Genomic DNA, 26,115 nt, shown 5'->3' on the forward strand with positions numbered 1-26,115 from the left:
TAGTCAGGATAGTCCAGCTGCTTTATTTAAATGTGCTGCAAAGACTCTGCATTGTTCCTAATATGATGCTTCCTTTTGCAATTCATATGGAGTTATGGTAATTGGAAGGAGGTCATGATAGGCCTGAACATTTCTTTTATAAGTCCAGCTGACCCCGGCAAAACTGGAAGTATTCCTTTTTCTTTTTGTCCCATATTTTCCACAGGTTGGATATCATTTCCTGGTATTTTGCCATTTTTTACCTCCCCGTTCTCCCCATGCTAGGAACTGATCTTTCTGTTGTCCAGGCTTTCTTAGAATGCTTTTCCTTCACAACTACAGGGGATGTTCAAAAAAGTTTCCGCACTTTTGTTAAAACTCTATTTGATAAGAATTTCAAAAACAAATCTCATCACTTTTTCCACGATCGTCACCTTCCTTTGTGATGCAATTTTCCCAGCATCGTACCAACTTTTTAATGCCCAATTACTACTCCTCCCGCCTTAACTGTTTCCAACGAAAATACGAAAGTGTGGAAACGTTTTGAATGTCCCTCGTATATCTGGTTTTCTAGTATTTGTTTTTCCATCCACTGGTACTGGCATGTCCCAAGTGACTGACACCTCCTCATTTTCCTTTATGCAGTCTGGATTGTCTTTCTGGCGTTGTTAAGTTTTACTTCTTGCAGAGTTTCCAGTCAAAGAGCTTGCCCACTTTGTTGTGCCTTTCTTTGTGAAGAATGACAGTTCATAGCTCTGTGCAAGCCGCCATCCTGTGCAGCCATGATTATGCATTCAACTTTTGGTCATAGTTTGCTCTATATGATCCATGCATGGGGTACATTGTGAGTCTGCATAGTGCTTGTGATGTGAAGGGCAGCATGCTTACTACTATACAGTATTTGTGGTCTTCCTATTTTTTTTCTTTCCAGATATATTTTGTACCGTTCTTCCATATGCTGCTAGGTGTAATGTACTGTATCAATTTGTACTGAAGGTGGGGAAGTTTTAGTCATTTCCTCATTTTTTCCTTAATAGCCGAGTTAGTTTGGACAGGAATGTTGTTTTGGGTGTTTCTTATTTTATAGTTGAATATTCTTTGTATATTTCGGCCCTTTGAGTTCATCGGGTAAATCTGTATTCCAATTACTGCTGATCTGTAAGTGTAGTCATTTTCAAATAAGCCCATACCCTCCTTCCAATCTTGGCATACAGACTCTTGCAATATATTGATTTTCATAAATGGGTTGGTGGTCATGCAGCAATTTTCACATTTTGGTGTCCAGTTTACAAAGTTTATGAAATTTGGGGCCAATTGAATGTACCAAAACTGTAGTATCATTTTATTTTGCTGGTGTTTATCTTTGTGTTTTATGATTTCTGTCTGCTCCTCAGTGTATACCCAGGTGACTGTATGTTTTATCTGGGTTCGATTTCTTAAAAGCACACTCCCGACTAATGCCGATATTTGAAGTGAAGGTTAGCATTCCACTAATGAAGGTAGCTTTGGGACACTTGTCGAGCCTGAATTCCATTCCGATGCCATCTGAAAACATTTTTACTAAGTCTAGCGGCTCCTCCAATGGCTGTAAGAGATGTGCAGTTTCAAATCGTTGGTAAACAGGAGGCGAGTAACCATCTGAGGTTCTGGTTCATTGCGAGAGCTGATATTAAATCCATGGCAGAAGGGTGCTTAATGGGTTTAATGCTACGCAGAACAGTAGGGGTGATAAAGAGTCTCAATGAAAAATTCCTCATTTTATTTTTATGTTCGGAATAGTGATCTGTCCTTTGTCATGATGGTTGAGATGAACTTTATCAGAACAGGGTGGATCTTGTAAAGACTTCTCTCCTGTGTGAATCTTTTGATGGCGCTGAAGAATGCTATTTTGTGAAAACTGTTTGCCACATTCAGAACAGCTATATGGCTTCTCCCCTGTGTGAATTCTTTTGTGAATCCGAAGATTACTGCTGTGACAGAATTGTTTTCCACATTCTGAACAACAATAAGGCTTTTCTCCTGTGTGGATTATTTTGTGGCGCTGAAGAATGTTACTTTGTGAAAACTGTTTGCCACATTCAGAACAGCAATATGGCTTCTCTCCCGTGTGCATTCGTTTGTGGCACTGAAGAATGCTAGCTCGTGAGAATCGTTTGCCACATTCCAAACAGCAATATGGCTTCTCTCCAGTGTGAATTCTTGAGTGGCTTAGAAGATTACTCCTGTAAGAGAATTGCTTTCCACATTCCGAGCAACAATACGACTTGTCTCCTGTGTGAATTCGTTTGTGGCAACGAAGAGTGCTGGCTTGTGAGAATCGTTTGCCACATTCCAAACAACAATAGGGTTTCTCTCTGTTGTGAATTCTTGCGTGGCTGAGAAGGTCACGACTGCTACAGAATTGTTTGCCACATCGAGAACAACAACATTTTTCTCTGCTCTCTTCAGTGTTAATTCTTTTGTGGCTTTCGAGTTGGCTTCTTTCTGAAAAGTGTTTGCCACACTGAGAACAGCAATATGGCTTTTCTTTGGTGTGGATTTGTTTGTGGCGCTGAAGGGTGCTTGTTTGTGAGAATCTTTTGCCACATTCCTGACAGCAGTATGGCTTATCTCCAGTGTGAGTTCGTTTGTGGCACTGAAGATGACTGCTTTGTGAGAATTGTCTGCCACATTCAGAACAGCAATACGGCTTCTCTCCAGTGTGAATTCTTTTGTGACTTTGAAGAGTGCTTCTTCGTGAAAACTGTTTGCCACATTCAGAGCAGCAGTAAAGATTGTTTCCTGTATGAAGTAAAAGGGAAAATAAATGTTTATTTTTCTATCCTTGCCTTATTACTGACATAAAGTCAGAACAATAAAAAATGCTGGTTGAGATTATAAATAACTTTTAATGAGTATAAGCAATCTTAAAACATGAGTATCTTTCTAATATCGACTAAACAATTTTTGCATTCTACATTATAACTGCTCACCCCCTGAGCACTACCACTGGAGCGAATACATTGAAAGAGTAAACTAAATTGATCGCAAGTTAGAGGTGCAACTGACAAGATAGTTGGTCACATTTTCTTCACTACATTACATAACTGCGTCAATATTTGGTCATTGAATTCTTAACATACTGTATTATTCAATACTAGCCAACCCGCGGCGTACCTTACGCCGCATAATCAGGCTGGTATTTTAATGATTTTTAAGCACAGGGAGAAAATTAACATTTGAAAAATTGGTAATGTAATATATCAGCAAGAAAAGCAACATTGTAACAATGCACGGAATGAACCAACACACAATCGTACTAGACTGAAAACTGGCGGACCGCCATCGCTCATGTGCCCACCTCCAACTCGTCACTCGAGTCGTTGTCGTCTTTGCACAGTCTAGATGCACCTGTGACTCACGTAGACTTTCCATGTCCCTGCAGGAGCATCTAAGAAGACGCATGTTTGTCGCGGACGCGAATTGCTGTATGTAGCGTGTAAAACAGTTTGCTATGTTGCACGCGGTCGTGCATCGTAACCAAAACTCGGATTTAAAGACTGCTTACTTCATTGTGTTTTAACCTCGGCTCTGCGAGTTGTCGTCGTATCCAATGGTCTTGGAGTTGGTGGGCGTGGCTCCTTCCTGCGTGCGCCATAGGTGTCTTATTTGTCGGCGGCTTAGTGAATCCATGCACCTTCCGGCGTGCTTTAATGGGTGTCTTGCCTTTGTGAATTATATATATAAATTATATGCTGGGTTTTTTTATTTGATTAATGGAGGCAAAATGTGATAATCTTTAGTTATCAAGATATTGAAGAGCAATTCACATATAAAACGTAGAGCCATGCCATGCATGTGAAATGCACCTTTAATAACCAAAATGTGCCCTGAAATTTTTCCAGAATTAGACTAATGCTACTTGACTCCAAAACATATATAAAAATAACTTATTTAATCACCAAAGCAAAACAGAGGAATGCTCTAAAAGGGAGTGGCAGAGATGGGACGTTTGATTCTTACATTTTTACAGTATGTTGAGCTTTTGAAATGCAGATGCTTCAAAACGCAGCTTCAAGGTATAGTTCAAGTGCACAGGTCCTGTGATATTTTGGCACGTAAGCTCCATTACGTCACTGATATCCCAGAATCACACACCCTGTCAGTCGGGCGCTCCACCAGTGATCTCCATTGGCTCAAAGGCAAAAGTGGTGGTTCTTTGCAGTCCACATGGACTATCAACACAAGTGTTACACAAGGTGTATTTTGCACCTGCAGCATTTTCCAAGGAAAGATAATTCAATTATGTAGTACTAACTCTTTTGTGCCGTACCATGAAAGATTCATGCAAAAAAAACCTTGTTCTTTGATGTGGAATTATTTCATCCAAACTGATGAGGATATTTTGTGTAAAGTGCCTTGCATATTATAACAATAGAACTTCTGATCTACACATTTTTCCAAGACAGACGGAGATAATACCCTCACTGCCCAGCCCACTCTGACACATGAAGGAGTCGAAATGTGTGGCTCTAGTAATCTCAATCATGTCAGAGAGAGAGACACCTCACAGAGTTTGTGAACCTGATGTGTTCATCACCACACTTTGTTCATGAGATCCCACAGTAAATATGGTTAGTAGTCACTGATTTGTAATCTGTAGTTAATACATATTGTTTATTTCCAAGTGGAATAGATAGATAGATAGATAGATAGATAGATAGATAGATAGATAGATAGATAGATAGATAGATAGATAGATAGATAGATAGATAGATAGATAGATAGATAGATAGATAGATAGATAGATAGATAGATAGATAGATAGATAGATAGATAGATACATACATACAGTGGTGTGAAAAACTATTTTCCCCCTTTCCTGATTTCTTATTCTTTTGCATGTTTGTCACACAAAATGTTTCTGATCATCAAACACATTTAACCATTAGTCAAATATAACACAAGTAAACACAAAATGCAGTTTTTAAATGATGGTTTTATTATTTAGGGAGAAAAAAATCCAAGCCTACATGGCCCTGTGTGAAAAAGTAATTGTCCCCTTGTTAAAAAATAACCTACCTGTGGTGTATCACACCTGAGTTCAATTTCCGTAGCCACCCCCAGGCCTGATTACTGCCACACCTGTTTCAATCAAGAAATCACTTAAATAAGAGCTGCCTGACACAGAGAAGTAGACCAAAAGCACCTCAAAAGCTAGACAACATGCCAAGATCCAAAGAAATTCAGGAACAAATGAGAACAGAAGTAATTGAGATCTATCAGTCTGGTAAAGGTTATAAAGCCATTTCTAAAGCTTTGGGACTCCAGTGAACCACAATGAGAGCCATTATCCACAAATGGCAAAAACATGAAACAGTGGTGAACCTTCCCAGGAGTGGCCGGCCGACCAAAATTACCCCAAGAGAGCAGAGACGACTCATCCGAGAGGTCACAAAAGACCCCAGGACAAAGTCTAAAGAACTGCAGGCCTCACTTGCCTCAATTAAGGTCAGTGTTCACGACTCCATAAGAAAGAGACTGGGCAAAAACAGCCTGCATGGCAGATTTCCAAGACGCAAACCACTGTTAACCAAAAAGAACATTAGGGCTCGTCTCAATTTTGCTAAGAAACATCTCAATGATTGCCAAGACTTTTGGGAAAATACCTTGTGGACTGATGAGACAAAAGTTGAACTTTTGGAAGGCAAATGTCCCGTACATCTGGCGTAAAAGGAACACAGCATTTCAGAAAAAGAACATCATACCAACAGTAAAATATGGTGGTGGTGGTAGTGTGATGGTCTGGGGTTGTTTTGCTGCTTCAGGACCTGGAAGGCTTGCTGTGATAGATGGAACCATGAATTCTACTGTCTACCAAAAAATCCTGAAGGAGAATGTCCGCCATCTGTTCGTCAACTCAAGCTGAAGCGATCTTGGGTGCTGCAACAGGACAATGACCCAAAACACACCAGCAAATCCACCTCTGAATGGCTGAAGAAAAACAAAATGAAGACTTTGGAGTGGCCTAGTCAAAGTCCTGACCTGAATCCAATTGAGATGCTATGGCATGACCTTAAAAAGGCGGTTCATGCTAAAAAACCCTCAAATAAAGCTGAATTACAACAATTCTGCAAAGATGAGTGGGCCAGAATCCCTCCAGAGCGCTGCAAAAGACTCATTGCAAGTTATCGCAAACGCTTGATTGCAGTTATTGCTGCTAAGTGTGGCCCAACCAGTTATTAGGTTCAGGGGGCAATTACTTTTTCACACAGGGCCATGTAGGTTTGGATTTTTTTTCTCCCTAAATAATAAAACCATCATTTAAAAACTGCATTTTGTGTTTACTTGTGTTATACTTGACTAATGGTTAAATGTGTTTGATGATCAGAAACATTTTGTGTGACAAACATGCAAAAGAATAAGAAATCAGGAAGGGGGCAAATAGTTTTTCACACCACTGTAGATAGATAGATACTTTATTAATCCCAAGTGGGGGAGGAACGATCTCCTCAGTCTGTCAGTGGAACAGGACAGTGATAAAAGTCTGTCACTGAAGCTGCTCCTCTGCCTGGAGATGATCCTGTTAAGTGGATGCAGTGGATTCTTCATGATTGACAGGAGTTTGCTTAATGCTCGTCACTCTGCCACAGATGTTAAACTGTCCAACTTTAATCCTGAACAAAAGTACATGCTGCATAACTAATTAGAACTGTCTTTCAAACAGAACCAATGGCATACCATCAGTTTCAGCCCCTGCAACAGCAGTGGTCTCTACAATTTCTGGGAGACTCAGGACTTCCATGTTTTTTTTTTTTTTTATTAATTTTATTACAATCAATACATAGCAATCAAGTTTTTACAAAAAAAAAGAATTATGCTAAGAACAGATCGATCCCCACCCCTGAGAGAGAGAGCAAGCCAAACGGTGTAAAATTTAAGGCTTGTAAAAATACCTAAATCAACAAATTCTCTGTGCTTTATAAAATCATTTCAAAATATTACTGATTAGATCCTGCCATGTTTTGAAAAGTCTGTACTGATCCTCTAACTGAGTATTTGATTTTTTCCAATTTTAAATAATATAACACATCGGTTTCCCACTGACTTAAAAGAGGAGAGTTTGGGTTCTTCCAGTTTATCAGAATAAGTCTGCGTGCCAAAAGTGTAGTGAATGCAATCACAATTTGTTTGTCTTTCTCCACCTTAAGACCCTCTGGAAGAACCCCAAACACAGCTGTTAATGGGTTAGGAGGGATTGTGAGTCCAAGGGCTGTCTGAAAGGTAATTAAAAATTTTTGTCCAGAATAATGTTAATTTGGAGCAGGCCCAGAACATGTGACCTGTTGAGGCTGGGGCTTGGTTGCAGCGTTCGCAGGTTGGATCATGCCCTGGAAACATTTTGGAGAGTTTTAGTCGAGACAGATGTGCTCGATATATAATTTTGAGTTGTATAATTGTATGCTTTGCGCATTTGGAGCTTGAGTGAATTCTCTGCATTGCTACTTTCCACTCCTTTTCTGATATATTAATTGAGAGGTCATTTTCCCAGTGTCCTCTTAGATCTTTGAAATAATGATGGGAAGTTCGGATCATTTTACCGACTCGGTCCTTTGAGGACTTCCATGTTAATGAGACATAAAAGATTTGCAGTTCTATGGGGGACATCACCACAGAGGTGAAATGATACCTCACTCATTCACACATACATTGACACGAAGACACTGGCGTAGCATTTGGAGAGGGCATTCCACCTCACCTTTTAATAAACCATACTACTAGACATTTTAGACTTTTTCGACAATGTTTTATAGGGCTTTGGCAAGCTAATGCATGTTACCTACGTCAAAATGACACCGTTGTTAATGTTTAATAATTGTGGCAAATACTTTAAGTTGCAAATGTATATTTTACAAATGCAAATCTCAACCAGTTCGCTGACTTTGAAGACCCTCTCCGCCGACTTAATCTGAACGAAATTAATCTTTTTTAATATTTTATTATTCTCTCCATCTCGAGCGGAAAAAAAAAAAGACTGGTACTGCTTTTAGAAAAAAGAAAAACGATGGGAAAAAGTATTGAAAGAGAATGAAGGACCCATTATCAAAATACCTCAATCATGAAAAAGCTACTGTTACTGCACGTGAAATAGTTAATTTTTTTTTCATTTTCATTTTTCATGTTTTATTATGTAAGGGGATGGGTGGAAAACTCAAAGACCACCCTGGATGACAAAAACTCCAACTACCCCAGCGCATGAAGATCCTCTTGAGTACTGGCAACAGACAGCAGCTAGATAAACAAGTCTGGACCCAAACTTCCAAAATTAACTGAAAGTGGCAGCAATAATGTGTTTCTATTACATGCATCTTTTTAAATGTCACAAGAAGTCATCCTCACTTCTGCAAAGTAGAATTAATTCTAATTACGAAAATAATTTAAAAACCGATTTGTTCTCTTTTCTGTACTACTTATAAGCCACCTCCCAGTCACTAACACATTAAAGATGGCCCCTGCCCTGACCATTTATGTTGCAAACACAAAGCTACCGCTGTGACTTGTACCAATAGTAACCACAGTCATTTCATTCGACACCTTACCGTCATTGCTGTCACACACATTGATCAAGACGCACATTTTCTTTACATGCATGTTCATTCATTTTAATAGTAAATTACTGTCAGAAATAAATCTACAAAGCACACCATTTGTGAAAAACTACTACGCCATCTCTGTCTGTACGGTTTACCAATTGAGTATCATTTATATGTTGAAATTTGTGTGTTTTTCAAGGCTCATGTTGCATTCAAACGTTTGTGTTGATGAATCTTTGCTGTACAGCAGGGGTGTCAAACTCCGGGCCTGGAGGGCCGCAGTGGCTGCAGGTTTTCATTCTAACCCTTTTCCTAATTAGAACATTCGAGACGAGAACAGGCCATTCAGCCCAACAAAGCTCGCCAGTCCTATCCACTTGTTTCCTCCAAGAAAACATCAAGTCGAGTTTTGAAAGTCCCTAACGTCTTACTGTCTACCACACTACTTGGTCGTTTATTCCAAGTGTCTATCGTTCTTTGTGTAAAGAAAAACTTCCTAATGTTTGTGCGAAATTTACCCTTAACAAGTTTCCAACTGTGTCCCCGTGTTCTTGATGAACTCATTTTAAAATACAAGTCTCGATCCACTGTACTAATTCCCTTCAGAATTTTAAACACTTCAGTCATGTCACCTCTTAAGCTTCTTTTCCTTAAACTGTAAAGGCTCAGCTCTTTTAATCTTCCCTCATAATTCATCCCCTGTAGACCTGGAATCAGCCTAGTCGCTCTTCTCTGGACCTTTTCTAGCACTGCTGTGTCCTTTCTGTAGCCTGGAGACCCAAACTGCACCCAGTACTTCAGATGAGGCCTCACCAGTGCATTATAAAGGTTGAGCAGAACCTCCTGTGACTTGTACTCCACAGTGACCAGTAATCAGTGACCAGTTTTCACTTCTAATTAACTCCTTTGCCCTTCATTTTAATAACCCCGTTTTTAAAGATTCACTCCTTTGAATTTATTATTTTTTTCATTAAATGACAGCCAAACAGAAATGAAATGTGAAACGAGCCAACAGATGACCAATCTCTGAATTAGAAGCCGATTCTTTCTTTTAATTAACCCCATAATTTCATTCCATGGCCTGTTGCTGCTCTCATTCTGCCACAGTAGACATTTCCAAAATTGTTTATTTTCTGGTTTTTCCTAAGAATGCTGTCAAGATGTTTTGGAGACCTGACAGATCAACCTTACTGAGACCTTCACCTTTTTTTTTTATTTTCAGCTATTGTGTGATGGACGGCAGCACTTCCGCCACACCAGGAAGTGCTGCGGGAAAAGAATTTGGGAACACCTGGTGCAGATCCGGGTTCAACATAAAAGGGGCCAGAGAGCCGGAGTTGGGAGGCAGAGGACAGAGCTTGCGAGAGAGGAGTGGAGGTGGCAGAAGTAAAAGAGAAGGGAAACAAAGGAAAGTAAAGGACTGAGTAGTTGTGGGTGATTGGTGCATTGTGCACAAAGTAAACGTGTGTGATTTTGGGACTTCTGAGTCTGCGTGTTTGTATGTCTGTAGCTGGGCTGATCTTCCACACCATCTACGAAGTTGCTATACTTTACTTCTCTCTTGCTTGCTACCCTAGCTGACTGATTTCCCAACTCTGTGCCCCCATCATCACTTTGTTACTCTCAAGCTCTGTGCCTACACAGTTTGTGCTCCTTTCAATTAATGAACAGTTCAGCCATTGACATCTCATTAGCACAAACTCTCCTTGATATGACAACTATGAATATCAAGCAAACCTTTTTACACATGTGTTCATTCTCACAAAAGAAACTCACTTATCGATGCTGATTATTTTCTTGTGCACTTGCCAGTTTGTTCCACTGTGTGAGCTGCTCCATTCCCTTCACTTGAATGACCGTTTACTTCCCACGGAGCTCCTCTGTTTACTTCTTTACTTACAAGCTTTGCCCACCACCTGCACTGTAATTAATGTTCTCTCTCTATTATAAAAAAAAATCTTGGAAGGTTGAAGGAGACAAGACATGATTTTCTCAGAGAGACACTTTCACGTTCCGCGAGACGAGACTTTGTGCAAAGAGATTTAACCACGCATGGGGCCGGAAATAAAAGACAAAGAGTAGAACATCGTAAACAATTCAAAAACGTTGGAGCGGCACACATGTAGAGCAGGTTAGAAATAATGGAGGTACGAAAATTCGAAAGTCTCAAAAAAATTACAGTAAAGATCGCATTAACGCAAACAAACGAAAATTATTACTCGGTGAAATAATGGAGCAGTGAAAACTGATCAAATATATTGTTTGGATTTAAACTTTTAAGTCAGAGACCTGTAGATTTGTCTAATTCGTGTTGCCATCAGGGAAAATAAAAAGTAGTGTTTCTTCCCAATGAAGAGGCGTATCTGTGAGAACTAAAAGATTCCAAAAGCGTCGGCGCAGTACACATGCACAATATTGATAATGGAAGTACGAAAATTCAAAAGTCTCAAAAAAATGACAGTAAAGATAGCATTGGATCAAACAATCAGAATTTATTACTCGCTGAAGTAACAAAACAGCGAAAAGAGATCAAATATTTTGTTTGGATTTAACTTTAAGTCGGAGACTTGTAGATCATCTAATTCGTGTTGCAATCGGGGGGAAAAAAAAAAAGTACTGTTTCTTGCCAATGAAAAGTCGTATGCACGAGAATTAAAAAATGTGTTCTTTGGTGAAAGTGAAATCCTGCGAGAGAAATCATTTCTCATTTGTGTGAATGCTATTGTCAGACATATTTCTTGTAGAGAGAAAGAAACCATATTCACTCACGGGGAATTATACGTTGCCACGATGTAATTCCAAACACGTAATCAAAATTCAATGTGATATTGACGACAAGGTAAAAGCGAAAAGAGATTGAATATACGCACATAGGTGATATGACAGAAGTGCGCCTCGTGAGATGCAGATCACGCGGCACGGCAGCACAAGCAAGCCAGCAGCTGATTGAGCAAAGAGGAGGTTAAAAAAAAAACAAAAAAACCTGTATTTGTTTCCCATGGTATCACCGTTTAAGACGGGGTTTTGGAGGAGCGACTGCGTCTCCTTGGGGTGCGTTCATCCCAGAGACGCAAAATGGCTGGGGCGGGAGGTGGTGATGGGGAAGGGGAGGTGTTTGCCAAGCGAAGACTCCTAGTCTTCCATATAAATGAATGCTTATGCCCTCACTCTGTCTTAGCACTGACACTTTCTGCTATGAGCGATCTGTACTGCTTTATCCAATTTTTTTATTCTAACGCCTCTGGTTCTTCCCACTAAGGAATCGTAATTACTCTTGACTATTGGCCGCTATGATTCTGGTTATTAACTCACTGTGTTGCCAGCTCCTGCCATTGCTTTTTCTGCTCCACACTGCGTCCTGCATACACTACAGGTCTGAGCACAGCTGCCTTTCCAAATACTCTTCTGCTTCTGTGTATGGGGAAAAAAAAACAGCAAAAAAAAAAAAAAAAATCTACAGGGAAAAAAGCAGCCCAGCTCCTTAGTGGCAACCAAAGAAGCAAATCTTTCAGGAACAAAAGTTACATTTGAATGAACTTTCACACAGAAGTAATGCACAACACTCAGTACCTCCTCCACTTCAACATGCTACCATGATGTGAGCAGGTTAGTCTCAGCACTGAATCTCAGTACATCAGTGAACGACCTCCTCACATACCATAATATTCAGTCCCTTCTCAGAAATATCTCACGTTTGCCTCTTATTTTTATTATTATAACTGTGATTATCATTATTTAGTGATTAAGATGTAGGAAAAATCACGGTGACAAATGACAAAACTGAGCATTTGATTAACAATTTTAATTATTGAGGCTAGCAACAGTGGTAGATTGTGGATTGGGGGTTTGAATTGGTGCCATTATTAAATTAGACAAGTGGAATGGACTGGTAGACATGATAAATGTGTTAGTGACTAAGATTGTGCTTCCGTAACTGGAAGAATGGTTCTGAACAGTACAGCAAGGAAAACATTAATTTTTATTTAAGAAAATGGTTTGTTGTAAGCAGGAGACAGAGCTGGAGGTGTGTTACGATGTGGGTTCTGGGTCCACGCACCCTTTGCTGTTGGAAGCACTTGAACCCAACACCGTCGATAATGTTACCGAGTGAGCTAGTCAATGGAGGCAAATAATTCCAGCAAGGGGAAGGTAAAAAGTGCAAAAGTGCTTTTATTAAAAACAGTCAACAAAACAGGTGTTCAAATAGTGCAGTTCAAAAGTTCTTTAAATAATCCATAAAGTGAAAACGTGGAGGTTAAAAATCCATAGAAAAAACAATCCTTTAAAACCAGAGGTTACAATCTTCTCTAGGAAGCAGTCTTAAAAACAACAAATCCGGTGCATCGTTTATTAGCGTCTCACCTGCTTATCCCGTTTGGGCCAAGCAGCAGGCAAGACGCTCTCTGCAGCTGCCCTCCTCTACACTTTCGCGAGACTGGAGACCTCCCGATCCCTGGCTCGTATGGCACTCATCCCAGTCCCCGAGACTTGATGTCCACCAATGACCAGGACGCACACATTGGGGACTCCACCACCAAGCCTCCCGACTTCCGCTGCCTTTCCGCGGCTTCTCTGCGGCCCGTCGCTTTCACCTGATCACTCCTGCTACATGGTCGCTCAGCGGGAGCAACCTCAACTCAAGCGCCTGGGTGTCGGCCTAACACCCAGCTTCCTTGCAGCTGCCCATGAGCTTGATCGCCACCACCACACGCGACGCTCCACGCGTGTCTGTCTCTCCTGCACCGCATGCTTCCTCGCTCCCTGTAACCTCCGTCCTCTTTCCTTTCCTTTCCTTTTTCTCCTATCGTTTCTTACACCCCTCCACAACCGACTCGCGCTTCTTTTTAAAACGTGAGGGGCCATCACAGCTGTAGCATTAGCCACAGGAGCAATCACGAATGTGGGCAGTTCCTCACCTGTGCACACGGTGAGAAACGCCCACATTGCCGACTGCCCCGCGGCTCGCTACAACAATGCCCCCCTCACGAAGCCGCCTCGGGTGCGGTGATTATTTATTTAAAATGAATGGCCTTTTCTCAACGAGCTGTGGACCCATAACACCACAAGGTGACAGAGTTAAAGATGTGGAGATTTGCATTGGGGGTGACGAGGATGGATAGGATTAGAAATGAGGACATTAGAGGGTCAGCTCAAGTTGGATGGTTGGGAGACAAAGTCAGAGAGGTGAGATTGTGTTGGTTTGGACATGTGCAGAGGAGAGTTGCTGAGTATATTGGGAGAAGGATGTTAAGGATAGAGCTGACAGGGAAGATGAAAAGAGGAAGGCCTAAGAGAAGGTTTATGGATGTGGTGAGAGAGGACATGCAGATGATGGGTGTAACAGAACAAGATGTAGAGGACAGGAAGATATGGAAGAAGATGATCTGCTGTGGCAACCCCTAATGGGAGCAGCCAAATGAAGAAGATGTTTGTTGTACTGTGGCTAAGACAGCTATTTTACTGATCCCCTATGTGGACTTTGAAGGAAGGGGTTGACAAGGAACGGGCCACTGTTGGCAAAGTCAGATGTTTTTTTGAAATTATTTACAACTGTGTTTATCCAGTACTCAAGCAGACCATCATTCTGATATCTGTAGAAATCACCAAGTTGTCATTTCACCACAGTGTCTGCTGTTGCTACTGTTGATGGTGATGGCACTGTTTGTTTATGAATGACGGGTGGGAATAAGAGCTTGTGCGGCATAACTATTTACACTACACTTTAAAGATACATTACATAAACAACAGACGGTAAATCACTGAATACGAATAATGCTTTCCTTGGAGTGCTGCGCACATTATGTGTATCATCATCATCACACTATGTGAGATGTCTCGTAGTCTCCCTAATATGTGGTTGAGACTGCCAGGTTTAAATTTTAAGTTCCAACAGGGAGAGCAAAGGACAACACCGGGATGGAGTCAGTGTGGTCTGACACAGTAGGATTGTTGTCACCCTTTGCAAAGGCAAAATGCTATGACTGTGAGTGGCAAGGGACAGAAGACGGATAATTGCAAATACGCAAGCTGCACATTACAAAATTATTCATTCCACTATTGATGGAAGCTCAAAGTGGAAATGATTCCACACTACTGTAGAGGAACAAGCTCTCTTATGTGATCCTTTCATAGTATCTCTCAAAAGGATTTGTCAATTTGGCTTGTAAATATATGACAAGGAAAAGGGTTCTTTTTGCTTAGGGAGCTCGACTTTCCCAGCTTACCTCTGGACACTTTTGGGACCTGAACTCAGTTCTGCTGTACGAGTACAGTATGACGAGGAAGCTAAAGAGCGGAACGATTAGGGCTTGGAGAAATCAGACTTCAGACTGTGACGACACCTTTTCTCTATAGAGAGCTCATTCATTTTGAGCTGCACAACATATAACCAATAAAACAAATAACTAGTAACCTATATTTAGGTAAATAAAAATAATGTCCTATTTTTATTTCATTGAGTCAAATGTGCACTCCTCCTTTGTAGCAAAGTAGAGGGCTTGCCTTTCCCTCTAATGGATTTTAATTCAATCAAAAAATGTTTTGCTGCTTTATTTTTATTTTTGACAACTGATAATGAGGCTAGTGCTAAAAGTATTAGGGATGCTCCAACCAGGTTTATTTATAATATAATAATATATACCAGGTTTATTTATAATATATAATATATATATATAATTTTGCATAGTTTACTGTCAAATAATACAAAGAGTATGTGACACGTGTTTCATCCTCATTTAGGCTCATCAGGCGTACACACTCCACTGCACCCCTCTCGGAGATCGAACCTCGGACGTCATCGTCAGAGACGAAGCCCCTTTACACTGCGCTACGGCGTGTGGTTCGTGTGGTTATTTGACAGCCTGTAGGTCCGGAGTAATTACATTTATTGCATTCGTAGTCTGAGTCCCGACCTGAATTGTGTGGGTGGTTACCTACCAGGTAACGCTTGTGGTTGGTCTGCCATTCGGCAAATATCCACCACGGTGCCCAATTCAGTTGCGAGAAGCAGATCATGGAATGTTGCATAGTTTACTGTCAAATAATGCAAAGAGTTCAGGTATATATATATATATATATATATATATATATATATATATATATAAGAGGCAGCAGGGAGGATAGAGTTTTGAATGAGGAGGGTGGAGGATGTCCTAAGATGGACACCATACATATGGCTGTTGAAACCTCAAACCACATTAGACAAACAATAAAACAGTAATTCCGCTAAATTTCTAAGCTTCTTTGAACAAGTACAAGGCCCTCCATTAAGACCCATGATCCCTAATCCTATAATGTACGCACATTTTTATTTTACACTTACTTTTTCCAGACTTATTTTTAGGTGGTGGTTGATCTTGCCTTGGTCGGTCTGATGAAACGTCCCCAGTCCTCTTTGTGTCAGGCTGTGTTGGTTCAGACTTCACATCAACAGCGGACTCCAGGGATGCACAGTGTCTGCTTTGTGAGGTGACTAGCTCGGTCACCACTCCATCTTGACACCCATCATGAGGGTCTTCTTCCTTGAGACTCTCCACACTTTCATGTTTGGGTGTCTCAATGCTGACAGCCTTCTCTTCGGCCTCTTCTTTAATGCCCACTGACCCCAGTTCACGGTCCTCCTCCTTAATGCCCACACTTTCCTTTTTAGGGTGGACGGACTCCCATTCACAGTCCTCCTTCTTAACATTTAAAGTCTTTTTCTCCATGACATTCATGTCGCACATTTCCTCTTTCACATCCATCTAGACTTCACAGGGTATGGCAGCTTTTTCTATTTCTCTGTGGAAAGAAAGATGTAATTTATTCAAAACTGCATCGTCCAGATCTAACGACATATGAATTTCATATTAAAACATCCTCTGTTTACTTCAAGTCATACAGTTCATACCATATTTACTGGAATTAATTACTCTTTATATCAAATTTTCAGGTGTCAAATAAGCCTGAAAGTGAAGTGAAGGTCCAACAGCCTACAAGAAAAAGAAGACCACCACCTCACACAGTTGTAGTCAAAAGCAATGAATACTTGGATTAAACATGCAGTGTTATTGGGGTCCTAGAATTGCGTTATTAGTTAAGTCAAGGAATGTTTATACAAGTAGGACTACAGGATTGTGTTAAGAAACCAATGCATGGCAGTAAACATGAGTAGTAAAATACCCAGTAAACGGCCACCATTGTGTATTTTAAATTAAACAGCGTAAATATTCTTCAACCCCTCAGTCAAGTTCTTTATTAATAGCTGAATTACTTGTTTCCTAATAATAACAATTTTAACCTCACTGTTTTAAGACTCCTGCTCAGTCATGTGTAGCAGAGGCATTAAGCGCCAGCAGAGGGTTCACAAATAAAACTGAGGAAAAAATGCACTTAGGCCGGAGTTATACTTCACGTGACGTGACGCATGCTGCAGCGGACGCTCCTGCTACGCAAGCGCTGTAGTGTTTATACTTGCGCGCGTACTTTACGTAAATCTGGAGGAGTCCACCAGGTGGCAGTGCGAGATATTATCACGGTGAGAACATGTTTGGCTTCTCTGTGTTGTGAATTGCCTAAAACACCTATTAAATTCCGATAACACCTTACCGCAATATCTCTGAAAAGGATGTTTATTGATTAAATCCATCAATCCAGGGATGTGTCCATTCCAGCAAGCATTGGGCACGAGTGAGAAACAGTCCCTGGACGAGGCCTCAGCTCATCGCAAGGTGAATACAAGCACTCGCTTACACTAGCGTCATTTTAGCGGCACCAAATCTGCTTATCTTTGGAAGGAAACCGGAGCACAGTGTGGAATACAAGCAGGAAATACCAGCAACGTAACTCCCTGCGAGACAGCAGTGCTACCGCTAAGCCACTGTGTCACCACCATGTGTGTAATTATTAACAGTATTCATTATTTAAACGAAATTATATGTAAAATGTTACATACACACTTGAATGCATTTCATCTTGAAAGTGGTATCAAGTACAAATCTAAAGATTCTAAATGTGCAGAGAGTTGGAATATCATACATTTAATTTGTTCTGTGTGGTGATCTATTGCTGCTTTCCACTGCTGTCAGGTCCAAGAAGCTCGTAGCGATTAAAGACTGGGATGACGTTTACGATGGTCTGCATTAATGATAAAGTAAACTACAAGGTTAAAGTGGACAATTCGAGATTAAAGCCGAAATTTCCACTTTAATCACAAAATACACGTTTTCACCGTGTCCTTTATTTTTTTCTCAGTGGCTCAAATACAGCGCTATACATTATGTTGCTGTTGTTAAGTTGCAAAAACAAAAAAAAAAAAAAAAAAGACGGCACCAAAGATGGTATGTGAGACTTTTAAAATGTATCGTGTCAGTACGATCGGGAATATGCGACGCTTGAATATAAAAGCACCACGAATGCATCAATGCTTGACCACATTGAACCATTCATCAAACAGTGAAGCACACACATCGATCCCCATAGGATCTCCATAGAGGCTTTCTGTCACATGTAGATGGTAAACAGAGACACTGACGTCACGTTCCGACTTTTAGCACACTGCGCCCCCCGACGTTTTGCTGGTACTGCAACTCGCGCATGCGTCGTGTTAATTTCTGAGGACCTGCTCGGAGGACGCGTGGCAGCCATGATGTGTGTGCGTACGCGTTCTGAGCGTGAAGTATAAATCGGCCCTTAGTGGTGGAGGGCAGTAGCTAAATGTTCAAAGTCTAAGTCAGGACTTCTCCTTAAAATCACAGCACAGATATTCAGCTCTGCTTTCAAAAAACTAAAAACAAACTTTCCTGTTGAGTCTTCTGGAGGTAACTGTTGCATAACATATATGATAATTTGACACAGTAATATGCCTCTAATAAATACCAGCTTCATCTAATACGATTTTAATAATGATTATAATAATAATACATTTCACTTATTCGTATGTGCCTTTCTAAAGACTTAAGGACACCAAACAATAGATGAAACACACATTATAAACAAAACTAAAATACAAAATTTAAAATCAGACAGAGTAATTGTAGTCAAAGAGAAAAAGCAGTCTTAAACAGATGAGTTTTAAGTTGAGATTTGAAAAGTGACAGTGATTCAATATTTCTAAGCTCAGATGGTAAGGAGTTCCAGAGCCAAGCTGGTAAGACGGATGAAGGGGACAGTCAAGTGGATGGAGGAAGAGGATCTAAGCGTGCGGGAGGTCAGACAGATATGGAGAGGCAAGGTTGTGGAGAGCCTTAAAAGTTAACAGAAGAATTTTGAATTGAATGTGGAACTTAACTGGAAGCCAGTGAAGCTGCTGCAGGACGGGAGGGATATGGTGAATAGAGGGGGTTCTAGTAATGATGTGGGCAGCTGAATTCTGGACCAGTTGAAGCTTAGAAAGAAACTAGCTGTCCCCTAGCTCTGCCCACGTAGTAGTGAAACAGGACAAACTTTAAAAATCAATAAAAAAAATGTAAAAAACGTAATTCTGCCCAGGCGGAAGGTAGGTACACTCCAACATCAGTCGTTGGCACTATATCAAAATGAAAAAAAAATCTAAATCTTTATTGTCACTGTAGCAATGAGACATTGTACAACAAAATTTTTAGGTGCAATTTTCCAGTGCAGAAAAAATAAAAACAAAACACAATTACTCAAGTTGCAACTAAAATAAGGGAATAAAATAAGTATCCAAAATTGTCCATAACAGCAGAACAATGATTTCCACTCATACATACATTATATTGTATTTGTTCCTTATCTAATGTTAACTTAGAATGAAGGTGCACTCGGTCAGATTGACCACTTAGCAGCATTCAGCATGGTGATGGCTGAAGGATAGAAACTGTTTCTCAGTCTATTTGTCTTAGTCTTTATGGATCTGAAATGTCTGCCTGAAGGCAGCCGTTCAAACAATGCATGTCCTGGGTGTGATGGGTCCTGAAGAATTTTCTTGATGTTCCTGAGACAACGGGAACTATGAAGTTCTTCTAGTGAGGGGAGAGGACAACTGACTATCTGCTGGGCGACCTTAATGACCCTGTGGAGCTCTTACTTCGGTGCTACTGTGCAGCTGGAGAACCACACACAGAGACAGTAGACCAGGATGCTCTGTACTGTGCAGCGGTAAAAGGACGCCAGCAGTTCAGCTCTGACAGGAGAGCGTTCTCCGTGTGGGGAGAAAAGCACATGGCGGCCGTGATATCTCTGGCAATCAGCAGCTACCCTCTAAAATACATGGAACTCTGATCTCTCTCTCTCTCTCAAAAACATCACTACTTAACAATCTGTTGATGATAATGTCTGTTGGACAAACGGGTATCGCTAGCTAAGCGGAGGCGAGGTGCACTCCAACACGAACAAAGGCTGGCGAGTGAATGAGGAAGGCCCCGCCCCCCTGCACTCGGCCCACAGCCACTCCCTTAGATTTGCATAAATACTGTACATCGGTACCGCAAGCGAACTCTGGTACTTAGCGCAATGAGAGAAGTCACAAATTCAACCGGAAAGTTCACGCAAACTATAAAAAACAACCAGATCTAAATCTGTTAAGTAATTCTCTCGTGAAAAACGGACAGACATACAGACAGAACGCGCTTGGACCACGAGATTTTTAAAACCATTCATTAGCAAGCGCCTATGGGCCAAGGGTAACCTACAGTTCAAATTTCAAGTCCCAAGTCCTCATGGTTCAGGAGATTTCGTGGTGAGTGAGTCAGTGGTATTTGGCATATAATTTATATAGATTTGCAAGAAATACCAAAGAAAAAGGAATTTCAATAATCGATACGAGCGGTGAAAAGGCTATGAACAAGGATAGCAGTGGTGTGGGGAGTTAGGGATGGGGGAATGCGATTAATGTTACGAAAAGTGGAAATATGCAGACCAGGGGCCTCATGTATAACGCCGTGCGTAGAACTCGCACTATAACATGGCGTCAGCACAAAAAAATCCAGATGCAGGAATCTGTGCGTACTCTAACTTTTGCGTTCTTCCGCTACATAAATCCCGATCAGCGTGAAAACTAACGCCGGCACGCCAAGCATTATGTAACGCCCAAATCCTCCCAGAATTACGCCTATTTGAATATGCAAATCAATATAAATCGCCCTTAAGCGCAGCCTTCTGTGAAAAGACAATGGGAAAAGCACGGGGAAAATATAAGAATTTCAGCGAATACCAAGTGGAGGCAAAGGGAAAACATACTATTTGTTCAAATAATCCGTGGTATAGTCAACAAAAGGAAGTTGATCGAGTGACATAGCGTGTTGGAGAAACTTGAAAGCTCACATTCACAAATCGCACAGTGCCGGAAATAAAAAGAAGTCACATATCAAAGTCGCCGTGGAAAGCCGAGTTGTAAGCCCACTGTCTGAGTGTCATATGAAAGCTTATTAGGGTACAGAGAAAAAAGCCACACGGTGGGGAAAAAAGCACGAAATGTCAACTTCAATCTCGACATTTCCACTTTAATCACGTAGTTTATTTTGTCATTAAAGTAGAACATCATAAAATTCATCTTAAAATTGTTTAATTAACCAGTTTCTAAAATCACATCGTAATTAAAGTAGCACGTTAAATGCTTTGTTTTGTATTTGATCTTCTATGTGCTCTATGTGTGTGAATCACTACTTGCTTCTTAAACCGGCTCTCTTCCTCCAACTGGACACAGAATCCATTACATTCGTGATATTACAGCTCTCTGAATAACTAAAATACTGAGATGTATACGTGATGTCATTTTCATGATGATAGGAGTTAAAGCACGTTATTAAACATGGTTTCACTTCGATGAAATAATTTATTGCAGCAGTACTCAGGGGCGGCTCTAAGCTTGTGGTGGCACTGGGCAGAGGAAGAATCGGTGGCTCCTTCGCCCGCCCTTCAGTAAGGTAGCTTATGCACGGTGGATGGCCACGTATGTTGCAGACACTGCATAGCCGCCTCGTGCTCATGACACAAGCATTTAACTTTTGCCGAAATTTGTCGCTGTGTTTTTAGCTGTGTTGTTATTTTCTCTTTCTGTTTTATATTCAATATATATTGGCGTAGCCGTCACTGCAGTCCTTGCTTTTCTTTCCCAAGTAACCGATCGCCATACAATCAGCTCTGTAATAGACGTTAAGCCATCTGTAAGCTTAGCCGATTCTTCAAAACGTTTAAAGAACATTGAAATATCTTCGTAGTACATGTTTAATTATTCTATCCTTCACGACACTCCCAGTGAAGAATATAGATTATTTAAATGAAGTTAAAGTTGTATGTGTATAATTTAACAAACATATTTTGCTGCATTTCACCTTAAAAATGATATTGTCATCATATGTTAATACGCGCTTTATAAAGTGGCTCAGGTTGTGTAATATTATAACTATAGTGCAAGTTTACAGTGGGGTGATTGTACTTAGAAGTACAAACAGTTCTACAAGGAGCAATTGATTGAGTGCATTTAAAGTTCTTGGGATGAAACTGTTTTGAACCGCGAGGTCCGTACAGGAAAGGCTTTAAAACGTTTTGCCGTGGCAGAGACAGCGTGCTTAATGCCGCATACCGATAATTCTCTTTCCGATCAGCTGCTGCTGTGATTCACACTCAGATACAGTGATATAAATACTCCGAGTGGTGCAGTGAGAGTAATATGGAAAAAGATGATCCGCTGTGGCAACTCCTAACGGGAGGAGCTGAAAGAAGAAGAAGAAGAAGAAGAAGAAGTGAGAGTAACAACGCTAAAGCAGTTATGGTATTTGGAATACTATGGCTGTTCCTGGCCCATTATATTGTTACGAAGTTAATTACAATCAGATGCATTACACTAATAAACAATATGCGGTTAGTTTCTGTGTATTTATAAAGCCGCGTCATGAAAATGAGTAATCACACAAGAACAGTAGCACTGCTTTGACGCTGGGTGCCGCCAGTTTGCAAAACCGAGCGGAGAACTTGCGTACGACAAGGCATGAGGTACCGTGGAAAAGTGCGTGGCTTTACGCCAAGTGTAGGTTTTATACATCGCGATTTGAACGTGGAAAAGTTCTTACGCAACATTTCTGTGCGTACGCACCGTTTATACATGAGGCCCCAGGAGATGTTATTGATGTGGGACTGAAAAGATAGAGTACTGTCAAGGATGACACCCAGACTCTTAACCTGTGGGGAAGGGGAGACAGAGGAATTATCAATAATAAATGAAAAATTAACCATTTTGGATAATGTTGATTTTGTACCAATGAGAAGAACCTCCGTTTTGTCACTATTTAATTCAAGAAAATCTAAAGTGGTGGAGGCCTTGGGTGAGTCATCCTTAGAGCTCCACTCTTTGGAGATTTGTGCTCCTGATTGACCAATCAGTTGGCCTCAGCAAGGTAATGCAACATGCAGCTGCCATCGAATAGAACTAAAGGTTTCATCTCACTGTATATGCTATTGAAACGAATATATTTTTATCAATGAAATGTAATACTATAAATGCTTTAATGTATTTCTTCATGAGCATGGCTTAATATCAAGTATACATTTTAGTATTTCTCAGTGTTCAGAGGGGTGTTAAGGTGGCAATCGCTGCCTGTGGCTACATAGTCTGTGCAGCAGGAAGTCCGTTTAGGAAGCACTTAGTGATTAACGACTGTGTCTACGTGCTGCAATAAGTTTCAAAGCACTCTTAAATTAAAGACCATCCTTAAGAGGGAGTTTACGACGATTTTATCGTTGCGAAGCTCTCGGGAAACGCACAAAGTCCAGAGGAGTAAAGTCCGACATCTCTCTGCACTTTCAGCAGCCGGCCGGTCATAAACTTTGCGATTGATTTTGAAATACGCGCGGCGGAGTGAATGGAGAAATGAGGGCGGAAATCAAAGCTGTGTGTGTACGAGATCGATCGCTGTCTCCTCTAGTTCGGCGCTTCAAGGAGGAGACGACTGAAAGAAGACAAGGGAAGGGACGAATAGGACGTGGAGGCGGTGTGAACGGGCGTTTTAAAGTAAGACATAGTACTGGATAACGTCAAGTAAGCCGGAGACAAACACTGATGGGCCTCAGGGGGATTCAGTCGGGCAAAGACTCAAATCACATGCAGTAACTGAGTGGATCGAATGGAAACTCACACATCCATAGAGTACCGTCCCCGAACTCACTTACCCTCTAACACTCTGTCTTTGCCTCGATGTTGAGGTTCTTTCTAAACTCATTCGCACTCCTGCCTTACTGCAAAGCAGCCTTTCGCATTGAACCGTGAGAGAAGCGGGCAACAGGAGTGCTTCCGGTAGCGAATGAAACGAAATGTGTCAAAATAAAAGTCCCGTTGCCATGTAACGCTATCGTGCTACGTACGCTGTGTCTCCTAGGCACATGTCAATAGATGAAAGTTAAACTTAAACTGAGCAGTTTATATCCGAGTGTAGATAAACCACAGCCATGAAGTGACTACACTGTTGACACCAATCAGGATGGCTATGTGCACTCTGTAATTAGAAAAAAAAGAAATAACTTAAAGAGGAAAAATATCAATCTATCTATCTATCCGATATAGTGCATTTCCTATCTATCTATCTATCTATCTATCTATCTATCTATCTATCTATCTATCTATCTATCTATCTATCTATCTATCCGATATAGTGTATTTCCTATCTATCTATCTATCTATCTATCTATCTATCTATCTATCTATCTATCTATCTATCTATCTATCTATCTATCTATCCGATATAGTGCATTTTATTATCTATCTATCTATCTTTCTATCAATCTATCTATCTATCTATGATATACTGCCTTTCCCATCTATCAGTCTATCTTATCATACAGTGCCTTTCCTATCTATCTATCGAAGTGGTGGCTCTGTGGTATCTGGAAGGTTTTCAGTTCAAATCCCAATTTTGCTAAAAGGGATCCTGCTCTGTTGGGCCATTGAACAAGGACATTAACCAGAAAATTGCTCCAGGGATGCTGTGCAATGGCTGACCCTGCACTCTGAACCCCAAAGGTCATACGAAAAGACAATTTCCCCTCAGAGATTAATGAAATATATCAAATCAAAATAAAAATATCTCCATCAATCTATAATATAGTGCATTTTTCTGTCTGCCTGTCGTTATCCATCTTATATGACTTTGTTACAGAGGTGTTGAATAATTAGACTCCACTTGATCAGATTCTTCAGTTGAAGTTCTTTGTAGAATGTGCAGTTGTCACAGGTTGTCAAATAAGAACAGTCTGAAAGTGATAATGTCTAAAATAATTATTTATTGAAATACAAATCCATGCCACTCATATATTCAAGAAGTTGTTTATACCAAGCCAAGATGATGATGAGTATTATTACAAGGTATGACAAATGAACTATGATATCTGAGCGGTTTCTTCTTAAGGATGCACAATGATTACATTTCGGGGACATGCTTGGATGTGAAGAAAACAATATGAAGCCTGCTGCTGCTGAGGAGTTGTTTGAGAAGTCTACCCAATCAATCGACTGTAGAGAGCTTAACGATAGACGGCAAGAGTCTGCTGTTAGTCTGGAGCTGACCGATGCAGCGACTCTGGGGTGGATAGCAGCTCCAGGAGAGGGCAGAGGTGTCTGGGCCAATCTCTTCAGGACTACGTAAAACTGACAGATTTTATTAGATGATGATTGGCTGCGCAGTGAATAGTAACATGTAGTGAACACTCATTATTGAAATCAGGAAGTAACTGCAGCTGAACAGTGCGTGTTTTGTACAGCTTTATTTGTCTTTTCTTATCTCCCTACTTACCCACTGCAGAGTTATTTTTTCTCAATTCCTAGTATTTCCATATTTTGGGATCTACCTGTTCTCCATCATGCGTTAAACATTTTTAAACTTGTTCCACTACTCCTCGACTGTCTCCACACTTAAAAGCGTGTCCCAGTCTATGCCTCATTGTATCTGCTCACAATGTGTCCTGTCAAATGAAAATTGAACAGTTTTAGTCTTTGCTTCGACTCTACCAAAAATACTGAGATTTGTGTAATATATTGGACACTTGCACTGCACTTTACAGAATTTCAGAACTGCATTATTTCAGAATTACATCGTATTGAGTCTACTGTTACCGAGAACTTCAGCAAATGTTACTTCTACTTTGTCCAAGTCCAAGCCCTGTGTGTGTGGCTGTAATTAATAGAAAGGAAATACAAAAGTAACAGCAAACTTCATCTCCACCTATACTGCTTAATATGGTCAATACGTTTATACTCTGGTCACTTTGTGAGATCTTCCTCCAGTTTTACATCTTTCACTTAATTACCTTCATCTTTTATAACCATCTTCAGTATTTCTTTATACTTATGCTTACTAGAGATGATTATGGTTAAATGAAGAACACGACCCAAGCCAGGATAGTGGTGAATCGGAGTGGTTTCCATCATACCATGAACAGCAAAAATGAAAAAAATTCAGGAGTGGTCTCCCCTCGACTTTCTCGTATACTCAGATTTGTAGATGGATATTTGAGGAGTAAACCACAAGACAATGATTATACTTTTATATTGTGAGCAGGGCCGCTGATCGCACCCCTTGAAGACACAGACTCTCCACAAAAACCCCCCTCTTAAATGCTGACATCCTACCTTCAC

At 40.6% G+C, this 26,115-nt stretch overlaps 1 protein-coding gene across 1 annotated transcript; it reads right to left on the reverse strand.

Moving 5' to 3' along the window:
- Positions 1-466: 466 nt before the first annotated feature.
- Positions 467-23,764, reverse strand: LOC120534450 (gastrula zinc finger protein XlCGF57.1-like). Its single transcript, XM_039762029.1, has 3 exons — positions 23,658-23,764; positions 15,874-16,331; positions 467-2,760 (listed from the first exon to the last, which is right to left on the reverse strand). Exons 2-3 carry the CDS (start codon positions 16,292-16,294, stop codon positions 1,733-1,735), a joined length of 1,449 nt encoding a protein of 482 aa, XP_039617963.1. The 5' UTR covers positions 16,295-16,331; positions 23,658-23,764; the 3' UTR covers positions 467-1,732.
- Positions 23,765-26,115: the final 2,351 nt, after the last annotated feature.

Source organism: Polypterus senegalus, chromosome 8 (genome assembly GCF_016835505.1).
Source record: "Polypterus senegalus isolate Bchr_013 chromosome 8, ASM1683550v1, whole genome shotgun sequence".
Lineage (NCBI taxonomy): Eukaryota > Metazoa > Chordata > Cladistia > Polypteriformes > Polypteridae > Polypterus > Polypterus senegalus.

What these genes read in the sequence shown, in the direction of transcription:
- LOC120534450 (XM_039762029.1), bottom strand. Translation starts at nt 16,294, where the DNA reads ATGGATGTGAAAGAGGAAATGTGCGACATGAATGTCATGGAGAAAAAG. An exon ending in TAAAAATAAGTCTGGAAAAA is followed by an intron (nt 2,761 to 15,873) that starts GTAAGTGTAAAA and finishes TACTTCATACAG; the next exon opens with GAAACAATCTTTACTGCTGC.